This window comes from Arachis stenosperma, chromosome 5 (assembly GCF_014773155.1).
Source record: "Arachis stenosperma cultivar V10309 chromosome 5, arast.V10309.gnm1.PFL2, whole genome shotgun sequence".
Classification (NCBI taxonomy): Eukaryota; Viridiplantae; Streptophyta; class Magnoliopsida; order Fabales; family Fabaceae; genus Arachis; species Arachis stenosperma.
The window spans coordinates 139,733,218-139,746,573 of NC_080381.1; the positions used below are offsets into that span (position 1 = coordinate 139,733,218).

The 13,356-nt window shown below is 33.3% G+C and overlaps 3 protein-coding genes across 8 annotated transcripts; 1 reads left to right on the forward strand and 2 right to left on the reverse strand.

Moving 5' to 3' along the window:
• Nucleotides 1-564: 564 nt before the first annotated feature.
• LOC130982748 (acidic endochitinase-like) lies at nucleotides 565-2,160 on the forward strand. The gene has a single exon (XM_057906825.1). The coding sequence runs from the start codon at nucleotides 589-591 to the stop codon at nucleotides 1,603-1,605; it is 1,017 nt and encodes a 338-aa protein (XP_057762808.1). The 5' UTR covers nucleotides 565-588; the 3' UTR covers nucleotides 1,606-2,160.
• A 665-nt stretch (nucleotides 2,161-2,825) lies between these two features.
• On the reverse strand, nucleotides 2,826-4,564 carry LOC130982745 (uncharacterized). Its single transcript, XM_057906822.1, has 2 exons — nucleotides 4,030-4,564; nucleotides 2,826-3,169 (listed from the first exon to the last, which is right to left on the reverse strand). The coding sequence occupies exons 1-2, from the start codon at nucleotides 4,431-4,433 to the stop codon at nucleotides 3,064-3,066; spliced, it is 510 nt and encodes a 169-aa protein (XP_057762805.1). The 5' UTR covers nucleotides 4,434-4,564; the 3' UTR covers nucleotides 2,826-3,063.
• A 762-nt stretch (nucleotides 4,565-5,326) lies between these two features.
• LOC130982008 (ABC transporter C family member 10-like) lies at nucleotides 5,327-11,840 on the reverse strand. Of its 6 annotated transcripts, none has more exons than XM_057905817.1 (12): nucleotides 11,705-11,840; nucleotides 8,802-10,876; nucleotides 8,363-8,683; nucleotides 8,187-8,273; nucleotides 7,480-8,067; nucleotides 7,216-7,380; nucleotides 6,810-7,104; nucleotides 6,497-6,711; nucleotides 6,119-6,424; nucleotides 5,976-6,039; nucleotides 5,648-5,887; nucleotides 5,327-5,571 (listed from the first exon to the last, which is right to left on the reverse strand). In XM_057905817.1, the coding sequence occupies exons 2-12, from the start codon at nucleotides 10,851-10,853 to the stop codon at nucleotides 5,459-5,461; spliced, it is 4,446 nt and encodes a 1,481-aa protein (XP_057761800.1). In that variant the 5' UTR covers nucleotides 10,854-10,876; nucleotides 11,705-11,840; the 3' UTR covers nucleotides 5,327-5,458. The 6 variants fall into 6 exon arrangements, with proteins under 6 accessions (XP_057761800.1, XP_057761799.1, XP_057761801.1 ...); XM_057905816.1 differs by lacking the exon at nucleotides 11,705-11,840 and adding an exon at nucleotides 11,436-11,511; XM_057905818.1 differs by lacking the exon at nucleotides 11,705-11,840 and adding an exon at nucleotides 11,349-11,422.
• Between the last annotated feature and the right edge of the window lie 1,516 nt (nucleotides 11,841-13,356).

Below are 13,356 nucleotides of genomic sequence, written 5' to 3' on the forward strand. Positions count from 1 at the left end.
CGACAAATTTTTAAATAAAGTTTAAAAAGCAAAGAGACATTGTTTGAGGTTGGTCTTTGGTTGTCATGGTTGATTAAGCTATGGATGACTTAGTTAAGAACTAGGAATCAATCGATGTATGGTGATATAGGAGGTAACTTATATGATTGGGTAGAATATATATATATATATATATATATATATATATATATATATATATTATTTTAATAACTGATTTTATTGTATTTCTAACTGATTGTAAAAGATATATATTGTTTACTAAATTACTCTCTAAATTGAAAATTCTAACGATTTCTTCTCCTGTCCGAAAACAATTATATACTGGATGAGTTTCAACTTTCAAACCCCTTCACCAAATTAAAGAGGTACAATTGAAACCATTAATAAACAAATAAATGAAAAAGTTATCTCTTTCCACTATTATAATTTTTATTTATATCTTATATATTTATTTAAAGTTTTTTATTTATTATTAAATTATTAGTTTAATAAATTTATAAATTTATTTTTAACATGCATTTAGTTCTAATTGAAACATATATTTGGACCTTAATCCAACTCAACACACAACAAATTAAAGCTCCATGCATGGCTTCAAAACCACCATCACTGTCCCTCCTCTTCATTGCTCTCTCCATGCTCTCTTCCACCACCACCACCAGCAGCTCCGGCCCCGGGATCGCCGTCTACTGGGGCCAAAACGGCAAAGAAGGCACCTTACAACAAGCATGCGCCACAAACAACTACAAAATCGTAATCCTCGCATTTCTTACCGTCTTTGGCAGCGGCCGAACTCCGAAATGGAACTTCGCCGGCCACTGCGGCGATTGGAGCCCCTGCACCAAACTAGCCCCACAAATCCACTACTGCCAAAGCCAAAACATCAAAGTGTTCCTCTCCCTCGGCGGCGGCATCGGACACTACTCTCTCTCCTCGCCGCAAGACGCTAGGGAAGTTGCGCTCTATCTTTTTGAAAGCTTTCTCAGTGGCCAACACGGACCACTGGGAAGCGTGGCATTAGATGGCATTGACTTTGACATCGAAGAAGGGTCAAATCTTTTCTACGATGACTTAGTCAAAGCCATCAATGCATTCTCCACAAAGGAGAAAAGAATTTACCTATCTGCGGCGCCGCAATGTCCGTACCCAGATCACTACCTCGATAAAGCCATCAAAACTGGATTATTTGATTATATTTGGGTTCAATTCTATAACAACCCTCCATGCCAATACTCAAATGGAAACCCTAACAAACTTTTCGAGTATTGGGACACGTGGACATCGTCGGTTTTGCCGAATAACACTGTCCTTTTGGGGCTTCCGGCGGCGCCTCATGCTGCCGGAAGTGGGTTCGTAGCTGCTGAGGTTGTGGCGGATGAAATTCTTCCGTACATAAGACAAGGTTCAAACTATGGAGGGGTTATGCTTTGGAACAGATACTATGATGTTCAAACCAACTTCAGTGAGAAGATTAAGGGTAGCTTGATGATGAGATCTGCGTTGAAGTTAGTGAAAGCAATTGGAGATGCAATATATGAAGGCCTGTTTTCCATTTTGAACCGTTCTTATGTGCCTAAATCTGCTTCACTTAGGGCTGATGTTTGAAGCTTCTATAATATATTTGCAAAGGTGACAACTTACTATTATTTTTACTTAAAATTGATAATTGAAAATTTTTAGATTATAATTTAATTAAATTTATAAAATGATCTAATAATTTTTAGTTGTCAACTTCATTTCAAAATATCTGTATATGACTTTTCACCGTTTGCAAAAGCTTCAAGAAAATGAGAGAATAATAAGTCACTTTGCATGCATGTGTGATATCTTTCTAAAGTTGGTGTCTTCTAGGGTTTATGGGGAGCTTTTAAAAAAGAGGAGTGGTAGAGACCAATTATTTTTGTAATTTGTAGTCATTAAATAGTTATTAATGATGTTTTTAAAGAAAAAGTCTATAGGCCAGCAATTTTATTAAATTCTGGCCAGCATGTAACCAGCAAAGAAAAGTGAGCAATTAAATAAAATTTCACACCATTAAAATCATCATTAATGGCTATTTGATAACTACAAATTACAAAAATTGCTGCTTCCTAACACTCATCATTTTTAAATAGTGTGAAATTTCATCAAATATGTAAGATTACTTACTTTTATTTTGCTGGTTAGAATTTAATAAAGTTGGTGGCTACTAAACCTTTCCTTTAAAAAAAGTAGTATTTATTTTTCATGTAACTATAGGGTGACTTCGATGATTGTCACTCTTCTATATTTATGTGGTAGAGAAAGGTTTTTAATTTAATTTGTTTGAATTTGATATTATTATTATTATTATTATTATTATTATTATTATTGGTCATTTTTAAAATTGCTAATTTAGATTCAATTGAATTTTATTTTTGGACTATATGGATTAGATCGAATTTTAAATCTATTTTTTAAAACCAATCCAATTAAATCTAAAACATACAATGTGTATAATAATATTATTTTATTATTATATTTTTATTTTATTAATGTATTATTATTATTATTATTATTTAGTAAATATTTTATAAATTTAAAATAAAATTTATTTATTTATTTTAACTAACTTATAATTTTATTTCTATTATTATATTATTATTGATTTTTCAAGATATTATTCGTTATGTCATTATTTGTTATTTAAGATTTGATGTTAGAATTTATAAGTATTTTTTAATTTTTAAAATCGCAAATTTAATCAAATCCAATATAAATCGCTTAAAATTGGATCAGATTATCTAAAAAATTTCCAATCCAAACTACATCATAAGTAAAATTAATGTTTGAATTGAATAATTTTTTGACACAAAACTGATCTAAACCGCACCGCGAACACTGAGAGTGATAGAAAAAGTCACCATACAAATTCTCTCATTTCAAATATTTATCAAAACTTCATCCTATTACAAGACACTTTTCTGAACCCTTTCAATAGAAGGGATTCTAACATGAAACCTAAACATTTGACATAATAATGCACTAACTATTTCCAACAAGAAATCAAGCATTTTGGCAGATAGAGAGAGGGTAAAAAGGGTATTATGGTCCTCCAAGTACAGCATTCTCAATGTCTTCTCTGCTCAGAGCATAACTAAACCTCCTCTCCACATCCTTATCCAGATTCCCAGGTCCACTCTTCAAATACCTACACAGATATAATAAACTCTTCAATCTCTATTAACAATTAAACATTTATCTTGTTGCAAGGGAAAATCCATCACGAGCCTTTACAAATTGCAATGAGATTACTCACTGAATAGTTAGCAAGTATGTCAACTTCAACTTAATAGAAAACCAACAATTCATTCAGGATATTTACTTCTAAAATAAGTATTTTGTTTAGTACATATTTTTCTTCAAGTACTAAGCATGTTCAATAATAGTTTTTAGAATGAATTCACAAGTACATATCAGTAGGATGCCCCATTTTCAATCCAAAAGTAACATGGTAACATTGAAAATAAAATAAGAACAAAAAACACCCTTCTATTTTGTGTCTCAGAACATAGAATAGTAAAGAACACACTGCCACCAGAAAGTGATTAAAGATTCATTGTGAAATCTTAACCATTCTTTGATTTCACCAACTTGATGTAACATATATGTCTAAAAGGAATCAAAGGACCAATTTAAGTATCTAGTATCTACCCTATCCTAATTTGATCTCACAGATGGCATTGCAGCAATGCAGGGGAACATAACAGTGCATTGGCTTGCTTAGCTTCAAGCAATTTGGACGGAAAATTCAACAGACATGACAAACATTAAAAATATAATTTTTTGCTTAAAAAAACTCAATTTAAGTCAAACCCTTCACAACTTTCCAACTACAGTATCCAGCTCCACATTCCATCTACCAATTCTAAACCACACAAAGTGGATAGCACCTTGTGCACATTCAGCACACACAAGCATAAACTCAAACACCAAGAGTGCAATAACCAAAAGCACAAAAATTCTCATTTTTTTAAATAATAATAAGAACAAGGGAAAGAAAAACCCAACCTTATGTAGAGATCAGTGACATCTAAATAGAGATGAGCATGCCAATCAGCTTTTTGAATCAGCCAAACAGCTCTATCATCCTTGCTCTGGTAGAATCCAAGGCTCTTGAGCCAAGCCTCAATGCAAGGCAAGCTATGTGAGTAGAGAGGCTTGTTCTTCTCTGGAAGCTTCTGAAGCCACTCATCATCTTCTTTTGGTGACAGCTCTTCTGCTTCCGGTGACTTGCAGAAAATTTGGGTGACTGTGGCGATGGGTTTTCTGGACGAGATAGAAAGTGGGTTGGGACATTGAAGGTGTTTTGGGAAATGGGTTAGGTGAAAGATTGGAAATTGAGTTGAACTTGAAGAGATTGAAGACGGAGGAACATTGTAGTTTGTGAATGTTGAGGATGTAATAGTTGACATTTTTGTGTTTTTCCCGTTTTTTTCCTTCCTGTGATGATTTGGGTATTGTGTGATGAATTCGGATAGAACTGGACAGAAAAAATAAAATTAATTCGAAAATCGTGATAAAAGAAAAAGAAAAGTGTTGAACTTTTAAAGGGGGGGGGGGGGGGGGGGGGGGAGAAAGCTGAAACAGAGAAATGAAATGAGCAGCAAGTTTGAACAGAGCAGAAGATTTGTTATCCTGTTTTGGGGCAATTTGCTATCTGGTGTTTTCAGCTCCACGTGCAGGTCACGTGATTCAGTTGAGAGAACTTTTACCCTCCATTTTTCAATGCAGCTGGTTAGTTATCCAACAGGAACATGAGCACTTTTTTTTTTTTTAAAGAAAAGACTTTAAACTTACATCTTTATGAAATACATTTTAATAAGCATTTTTCAATTGTATATCTAATAATTAATAATTAGCAATTTAAAGTGTGCATCTACTAGTTATTGGATTGATGATAATGAACAACTACTATTACTTCTGTGCTTAAATTTCTGTTTAACTTAGATGGTTCATTGGAGATAGTCATAGTTCATATGCATCATGAATGTCTCATAAAATGTGTTGTGTAATGATATCACTTTTGAGATTATTGGAATTGAAATAATCTATTTTTATTGGTATCATTTTTGTTATATGAAGACATTAAGAAAAGATCTGTACTTGCCCAAAAAAAAAAAATTAAATAAATGAACAGGTTCTTGTTTATTATCATGTGAGGCTTGTAAGACTTTATGGCTCATGTTATAAATGGTTGTTTAGATTTTTCATAAGTACATTTCAAAGTTAAAGTCCATAAATAAGAGTGGTACATTTATACATAAAATAATAATTTCATTGGCAAATACCAAGAACATGAGCCATCTAGATCGAAATATTTCAATATATAGTTCAAGAATATCATCCTCATAGACTTTAACTTTATTGGTTTATGGCTCATTCATTTACCAAATGATGAGACAAAATTGATTTCATAAAAGATTCATTCTTATTATCATCAATGAGATTCTGCAGACTGAAAATGAGACCAGTATTCTTTCACAAGCTTCCCAAACAATGACCCTTCTCTCTTCATTAACTTCTTTGGCTCATCATACTCTACCAATTTTCCTGATAATACAATCAAACATCTCCATTAGTTAGAATCAAACACTACTAAATGATAAAAAAAATTGATTCAACTTACCATCACTTATGGAGAGAACCTTGGTGCAATCCATCACAGTTGGTATCCTGTGTGCTACTGTGATCACTGTACAATCTGCAAATTCTGTTCTAATTGTTTTCTGCAAAATAAGATCTGTTGCATTATCAATTGATGCGGTTGCTTCATCAAGCACCAATATCCTACTTCGCCTCAAAAGGGCGCGGCCTAGACAGAATAACTGCCTTTGTCCCATACTCCAATTCGATCCATCTTCAACAACTGTGTAACATTTTGTTACTAGTCATTAGTACTAACTAGGAAAGAATTTCTTGCAGCTTAAGTAACAACATGAAATAAGAAACTCTACCTGAGGAGTCTAAGCCCTTTTCTTTTTCTTGCACGGCTTCTCGCAACTGACACTTTCCAAGAACCTTAACATAAAGTTAAGGATTAGTTCACACCAGAAGACACCAAATTTTGACATAAACAGAATGTGACTGCTATATATACCTCCCATATCTCTTCATCAGAATGTTGAGACAAAGGGTCCAAATTATATCTAACTGTTCCATTAAAAAGAGTAGGATCCTGAGGTATAACACCTAAATGTGACCTCAAATCATGAAGGCCGATCGAGGATATGTCTATGCCATCCATTACAATCTTTCCACCGGCCGGCTCGACAAGGCGAAACAAAGCACTAATAAGAGTGGACTTCCCACTTCCTGTCCTGCCAACAATACCAATCTTGTGTCCTCCTTCAAATGTGCATGTAATTCCATGGAGTACAAGTGGTCCATTAGCCCTGTATCTTATCTGTTTTGAAATGAATAAACCAATAACTTTCTCAACATTATGCTTCAGAATTTAATATGAAGTTTCAGTTACCTGCAAGTTACTAATTTCTACTTTGCCTGCATCTGGCCAATTAACCGGAGGGCGATTTCCTTCGATAACTTCTGGGGCCTCACTTGGTATATACATATATTGATTTATCCTCTCTACAGATACTATATAATTTGCTAGAGTGCATTGAAATTGAATTGAAAATACTAGGGAATTGTTCAGTGAAAGGCCATAAGAGAGTGCCATGCCAATAAATCCTGCAACAATGGACATTTAAATTAAGAAACTTCTACAATAAGATAATTTGTGAACAATGAAGTTATGTATGACAAACTATGAATATCTGAAGCCTCACCGGCGGGGAAAGTCTCGGGTGGAAGCACAACCATGCAAAGTGCTGCAGCAGATAGAACAACAGCACTGATTGTTTCTAACCGTTGGATCAACCATTCATTTGAAGTGAAACTATGGAAGAATGGACTAGCATTGACATCAATCAGATCAAGATTCTTCTTGAAAAAGCGATCTTCCTCCTTAAAGGCCCTTATTGTCACAGCTCCAGCATTAGTTTCTGCTACATGATTAGCTACAAATGATTTTGTTGTGCCATTTAACCTCATCAATGCTTTTGCAGTAGCAAAGTAGTATTTCTGTTTAAAAAATGAAAACAACAAAAGTACTTAGCATGTTAACTTTTCCATCAAAATAATCTTTTAAATTCCATGTAGAACAGGCTATAAAAAGAAGAATTTGTTCATCACCTGCAATTGAATCGCAGCAAAAACCAGTGGTATGGCAACAAACAAGACTTGCCAACTCACAAATGATAAAACTGCAAGATTAGAATAAAAATTTGTAGTACCCCCCACAGTATATGCAAGGAAAAATGGTACATCAAGATCCACAATGCTCATATCTGCAGATACCTACACAATAAAATATTAGTCAGAATACTTAAACTTCCACATTGCATTTCATTGAATGAAAGAAAAAATCAAATAGAAAATGTTGTTTTATATGCTTACCCTGCTAAGTATCCTTCCCAAAGGTGTGGAGTCATAAAAAGACATCGGTGCGCGGAAAAGGGAGTTCATCAACTGTGAAAATAGATGTTTTGATGATAGAAGACCTAAAGCAACTATAAGAAAAGTTCTGATTAACATAAAAACAATTGAAACAACTCCTATCAACAAGTAGACTAAGATCAATTTCAGAGTTTTGATATGAGGGTTGTCAACATTAGCAGCCATCCATGAGTTTTGAATTATTTGGCCAGTTACAAATAAAATGTGACAAAGAGTAGCGGCAGCAAAGTATATGTATCCCTTCATCTGATTCAGATACTGAATGTAAGGCTTCAAGCCTGTGTCTCCTATCTCTCTTTCTTCTTGCTTAATCAACTTATTTTCGTTTGAAGCTTCTAACTTCTTCTCCAAGAAATCTTGCTTAATCTCTCTGCCAGAAGTTGAATCTCTCTTGGCAGAAGGAGTGTCAACTTGATGGTCAGAACCAGCAGTCTTCTTGTGAGCCTCGACGAGTTCTTGGAATTCTCGGCTTGATTCCAATAGATGATGATAAGGAGCAGCTTGTAGAATTTCTCCATCTAACATCAACTTTTAAGGAAAAGAAAGTTAGAGTTAAAGATAATTAAAACAAGCATGATTCCATTGTTTCTTATTCAAGCATATTAACATGAATATTAATAGCACTGCATTAAGATGAAAGAAATTACCATAACAGAATCAAAAGCTGGTAGGAAGTCAACTTGATGAGTCACAAGTAACACAGTCTTCCCTGCAAGTCCTTCCATGATATATTCCTGCCAAGTTCCGAAGCAATCTTTCAATAGAGAATGACATTGTAGATATAATTAAGAACACTATTTGAAAGAGACTAAGATGTGATTACCTTAAACAAATTTGTGGCTGTGTGAGCATCAACAGCACTGAATGGATCATCCAAGAGATATATATCAGCATTCTGATAAAGCGCACGAGCGAGCTGAATTCGCTGCTTCTGACCTCCACTCAGATTAACTCCCCTCTCGCCTATTTCGGTTAGATCTCCATAAGGAAACAACTCAAGATCCTTTATCAGTGAAGATCTATAAAGTGTCTCTTCATATCTTTGTGGATCCAAATCTGCTCCAAACAAAATATTTTCCCTTATTGTACCTGACCGTATCCATGCTGTTTGAGAAACATATGCAAAACTCCCATAAACTTCAATCTGCAATTCAAGAAACTTACCATAGTGAGTTAAATTTATGTGATAGTTTATGCTAATTTGGAGCATAACAAGGTTTAAGAGTGTATTCTAGGATTATGAAAGGTTTATGAAAGCTTACAGTTCCCTTTGTATTTGGAACTTCTCCAAGAATTGTTGCTAAGAGAGTTGATTTTCCTGATCCAACTTCTCCACAAATTGCTACCTTTTGTCCATGTCTAACCTCCAAATTTATGTTTCTAAGTGTTGGTTTTGACACATTATCTTCCCATGAAAAATCAGCAGACTTGATTGAAATTGAGCCTCTGAGGTTATCATCAACACAACTCTTCCTGCAATTTGCATTCTGCAGTTCAGATGCCTCAAGAAACTTCCCAATTCGAGCGAATGCAACTTTCGATTGAATAACCACTCCAATAACATCTGGGATGGTTGTGATTGGCTCTTGCACAAGGCGCAGTGTTGCCACAAAAGTGAAAACATTGTTTGCATGCAAAGGAATCTCCAAAAAGTAGCATGCAGCAAAGGAAGCCGCGGACACCAGAATAGGCGAAGACCAGAAGAGAAAGATGTTATAGGCCTTTCTTGATTGCACTGCTGATAACATTTCAAGTTCCACATTCCTTAAGCCTTCAATAGCCTTCTTAAAATGTTTCTCCCATGCATATAGCTTCAGAACTTTCATATTCACAAGAGCCTCAGAATTAGCCTTCAATCTCTCATCTTGTGCCACCATGAGTTTGCTTTGAAACTTCTGCTGTAGCTTTGCCAATGGAGCATTGCAAAGTACAGTGAGAATTATTACTACCATTGAGGCTATTGTCGCGAGTCCAATGGCTCGGACAAGAATCACCAAAGCAATGCATATTTGGAAGCTTGTTGTCCACATCTGATGAAACCAAAATGGAAATTCTCCAATCCTATATGCATCAACAGTCACATAATTCATTATCTCACCACCAGAATGCTCCAATCTAGCAGCATTGGATAGCTTCAATTGTTTCTTATAAATGGCTGCAGTGAGAAGTGATCTAACCTTCATACCAACGAGTCTACATCGAAAATACCATTGCCTTTGAGACAAGGATTCTATGATCTTTGCAAAGAAAAGTGAAATGGCCAACACATAACCTTCATATTTGAAACTTTCATTACCCTCAGCAACCAATATAAATGCATTCAAAAGCAGGGGACCACAAGACAGAGTAACTACCTTAATAAATGCAAAGAATCCTGAAATCCAAATCTCTCTCCAGTGGCAGGACATTATAGTCCAAAATACTGATGGCTGCAATGTTGGTTCTTTTTGTTTCTGTTTGTTAAGTTGTTCTATAAACACAGAATAGCAACTTTCTGCTCGATCCGGCTCGCGCAGCTTTGGGATATCCTCATCCTCAAGTGTTTTCTCTTTACCTTTTTTCATCAATGGATTCAACCACCAAAATGTCATCCTGCTGAAGAATCCAGCTTTCGCAAATGGTGTGACTATATCACCAACAGAATCAGCTTCATTCAACTGTCCATTCAAAGGAGCATAAAGGCTTTCATCCTTTTCCTTCCATTTTTCGTCGCAATGACATACTTTGAATGTGCATAACAGCAGTAAGATTGATGCTGGAAAAGATAGAACATCTAGAGCTATCTTCAGGGAGAGTCCTCTGCTGCTAATTGCATAGAACAAGGACAAAGAACATAGTATGCTAGAAGCTAAAAGTAGAAGAACAGCGAAAAGGCGCAATGATGTTACCGGATAATGTTTAAGCCAAAGACTTAATACTGTGAAGGATGCTAAAAGCCATGTGATTCCTTGAAAGAATTCTACCAACCACCAATTAAGAGGCAATGCAGTGTGGTTTTTTCTTATCATCTCCTCCAAAATCCAAATTCCTAAGCATGAATGCACCAAGCCAAGAACTCCATTGCTTGTGGCAGAAACTAGCTGCAAATTTGAATATCTTTCGGCTCGCGTTTGGCCATGAAATGGAGTTGATGAAGTCCTCTTGATCATAGTGAATGACAGCATGATCAGCAGCAAGATATCAAAGCAAATGATCAACAAATTGTTGATGCATTTGGAATGATCTTGCAAGAACTTGAAATCATTACAGAAAGGAGTTTCTCTGGCCTTGGAACAATCATAGTCCATACAAATCAGGCTCCAAAAATCATCCATTTTCTTCTTTTTCTGCTTAAATTCTGTTACAAAAACATACATTCAGTAAGCAGATAAAGTCAACGGTTCTATGATGTAACATAAATGAATTTTATTTAGAATATACGTGTTTCAAACTTTGAAATAAATGCAGTATTAAATGACTCATCATAAAAAAATTCTATTCATTAGTTTCATTAATTGCTTACATAATTTCAAAAAGTTAACTTGCTTCATTGGTTGACTCATTTTCTTGAGAAACTGAGGAGAAGGTCTCAATCTCTAAGGCCATAATTCACTTTAATAACTTCTTGATATACATAGCATCTTAACTGAAATTCTTATGAAGTACTATCTTAGAGTGAAAAATAATTAAATAAATGAAACAATTAAAAATTGTTGCTATGAGCTATTAAATACTTAGCATATCAACTTTTTATTTTATTTTTTTCTGAGAGGCTAAACACCTCAAATTTTATAATAAAAAATGATTAAAGTGGAGACAAGGATACCAACATTATTACAACATAGATATGATATGCCTGATGAATGGAAAATTAAATATTTGAGAGCAACTACTCCATTCAAAAGCATCAGCAATACCATAGAGTATGAATGATTGAATCATTATTCTCTGAAGTGGGAACCACTTCCAGCTTCATGAGAAACTGATTTTAAGGGAGGAGAATAAAGAGAGTAGATTTCTTTTTATTAAAATTAAGGTTATATATATATAGTGATGATATGAGAAAGACATAATTAAGAAAAGCAATGATGAGAATAATACTTATATATATAGTTTGTGAAGAAAATAATTAATTAAGTGCTAAGAAAGACAATGATAGATGATGAAGCAACAAGAACTTATTTACCTGTTTAATTTATTAAGCAGCTTTGTGACTCAAGTCTCAAGGTTTGATCTATCTTCAGGATGAGCAACAAGCTAAGCTTTCTAATAATTGGTTCATCAAGAAGAAAACTTCATCACTTCTCTGAGTTTTCTGCAAGGACCTTCTCAATAATAAATATTACAGGTCTTTGTCTAATGTATATATATCGACTATATTATGTGTACACTAAAATTAGTCACAAAAATCAACTACTAGTATAAAGTATGTGGTGTAATATAAAATATCCATTAAAAATAAGTTAAATAATATATATATTTATATTTAAATATATAGTAGCTAATTTTAATTCATAAATAACATTTTTATATATCTATACATAATAGGTACTCCACTATAAAATTATGTCTCCCATTGCTTTAATTTCAGGCAAACATCAACATTTAAAATTTTGGACCAGTTCTTTCAATCATTGAAATTTAAATTAACCCAAGAAAAAAAGTCACAGATTTTAACAGTAGATTTTCGGTTGTGTAAACAAAAAAACTAACTTAATAATAGTAATATAGCTCCTTGTATACAAATATCTTTGTATAAAAAATAACAGTTATGTATTTATATCTTAGCGACAATTTTTATATAAAGATATATTCATATAATAGAAATATATAAGAATAAAAAATTGTTTCGTAGAAGTAAAAAAAATTAGTAACCAAATTAATTATTATGTATTTGTATATAAATATAATTTATTTTTAATATTTTTTTTGTATTTTAACATATATTTTTTATGAGTAGTTGATTTGATTATTAATTTTTTGTATATAGTTAATATAATTGTAATAATATAATAACTCCAAAGTAATGACCCCAGGCCCAATGAAATACTGAATGGTGTATGTACACAAATAATAAATTATTTGGATAAATAACCAAGTTGGGTTGGTCTAGTGGTTAGCTCACTAGTCCGCTTAAGTAAGTGTCGGGGGTTTGAATCCTGCCTTGTGCATGCAGCAATCCATTGGCCAGCGACAAACCCTTAAATGGAGCTCACCAAATAGTCAAATTCGTCAAAATTTATTAATAGCGCCAAAATTTATTAGTGTTGCATGCATGTTAAGTGATACTATAATATACATATGAGTCTTAATTGACTATTAGTCCGGTAAATTTATAAAATTAGATCAAATCAAAACTTAGTTGAGGAGAGAACTTAAAGCATTGAAATTTTTTAATTTAAAATTGATTTAATCCAATTTCATAAATTTATCATATTAATAACCAATTAGGACTACCAAGTATGTGTTATATATGGTATCATTTAACGTGTTATATTTTTTGTCGTTAGTAATGAAAGTGATGAAAAGATTAAAATGACTAACTTAAAATTTTTAAAAAACAAATTTAATTAAAAAAATTCGAAAATTAATTTAAAAAATTAATTATCGAAAACTAATTTGATCATTTATTCTAAATTATATATAAATTTGTCCTACAATTTTATTTATGAATTTAACTCCATATATCTAATAGTTAAAATGAGAAATAAAACCAAAAAGAAAAAACAATAGTATATATATATAGTACCACTACATGTCTACACTACAGCTGTTTAAACTTTAAACTAGTAATTTTCACGTGTAATTTCGGTGTTAGTTACCATAAATGTGTCACAA

What these genes read in the sequence shown, in the direction of transcription:
- LOC130982748 (XM_057906825.1), top strand. Translation starts at nt 589, where the DNA reads ATGGCTTCAAAACCACCATCACTGTCCCTCCTCTTCATTGCTCTCTCC.
- LOC130982745 (XM_057906822.1), bottom strand. Translation starts at nt 4,433, where the DNA reads ATGTCAACTATTACATCCTCAACATTCACAAACTACAATGTTCCTCCG. An exon ending in GTCACTGATCTCTACATAAG is followed by an intron (nt 3,170 to 4,029) that starts GTTGGGTTTTTC and finishes ATATCTGTGTAG; the next exon opens with GTATTTGAAGAGTGGACCTG.
- LOC130982008 (XM_057905816.1), bottom strand. Translation starts at nt 11,460, where the DNA reads ATGATTCAATCATTCATACTCTATG. An exon ending in TCAATCATTCATACTCTATG is followed by an intron (nt 10,877 to 11,435) that starts GTATTGCTGATG and finishes TTTTTGTAACAG; the next exon opens with AATTTAAGCAGAAAAAGAAG. An exon ending in TTCCAAATACAAAGGGAACT is followed by an intron (nt 8,684 to 8,801) that starts GTAAGCTTTCAT and finishes CTTGAATTGCAG; the next exon opens with ATTGAAGTTTATGGGAGTTT.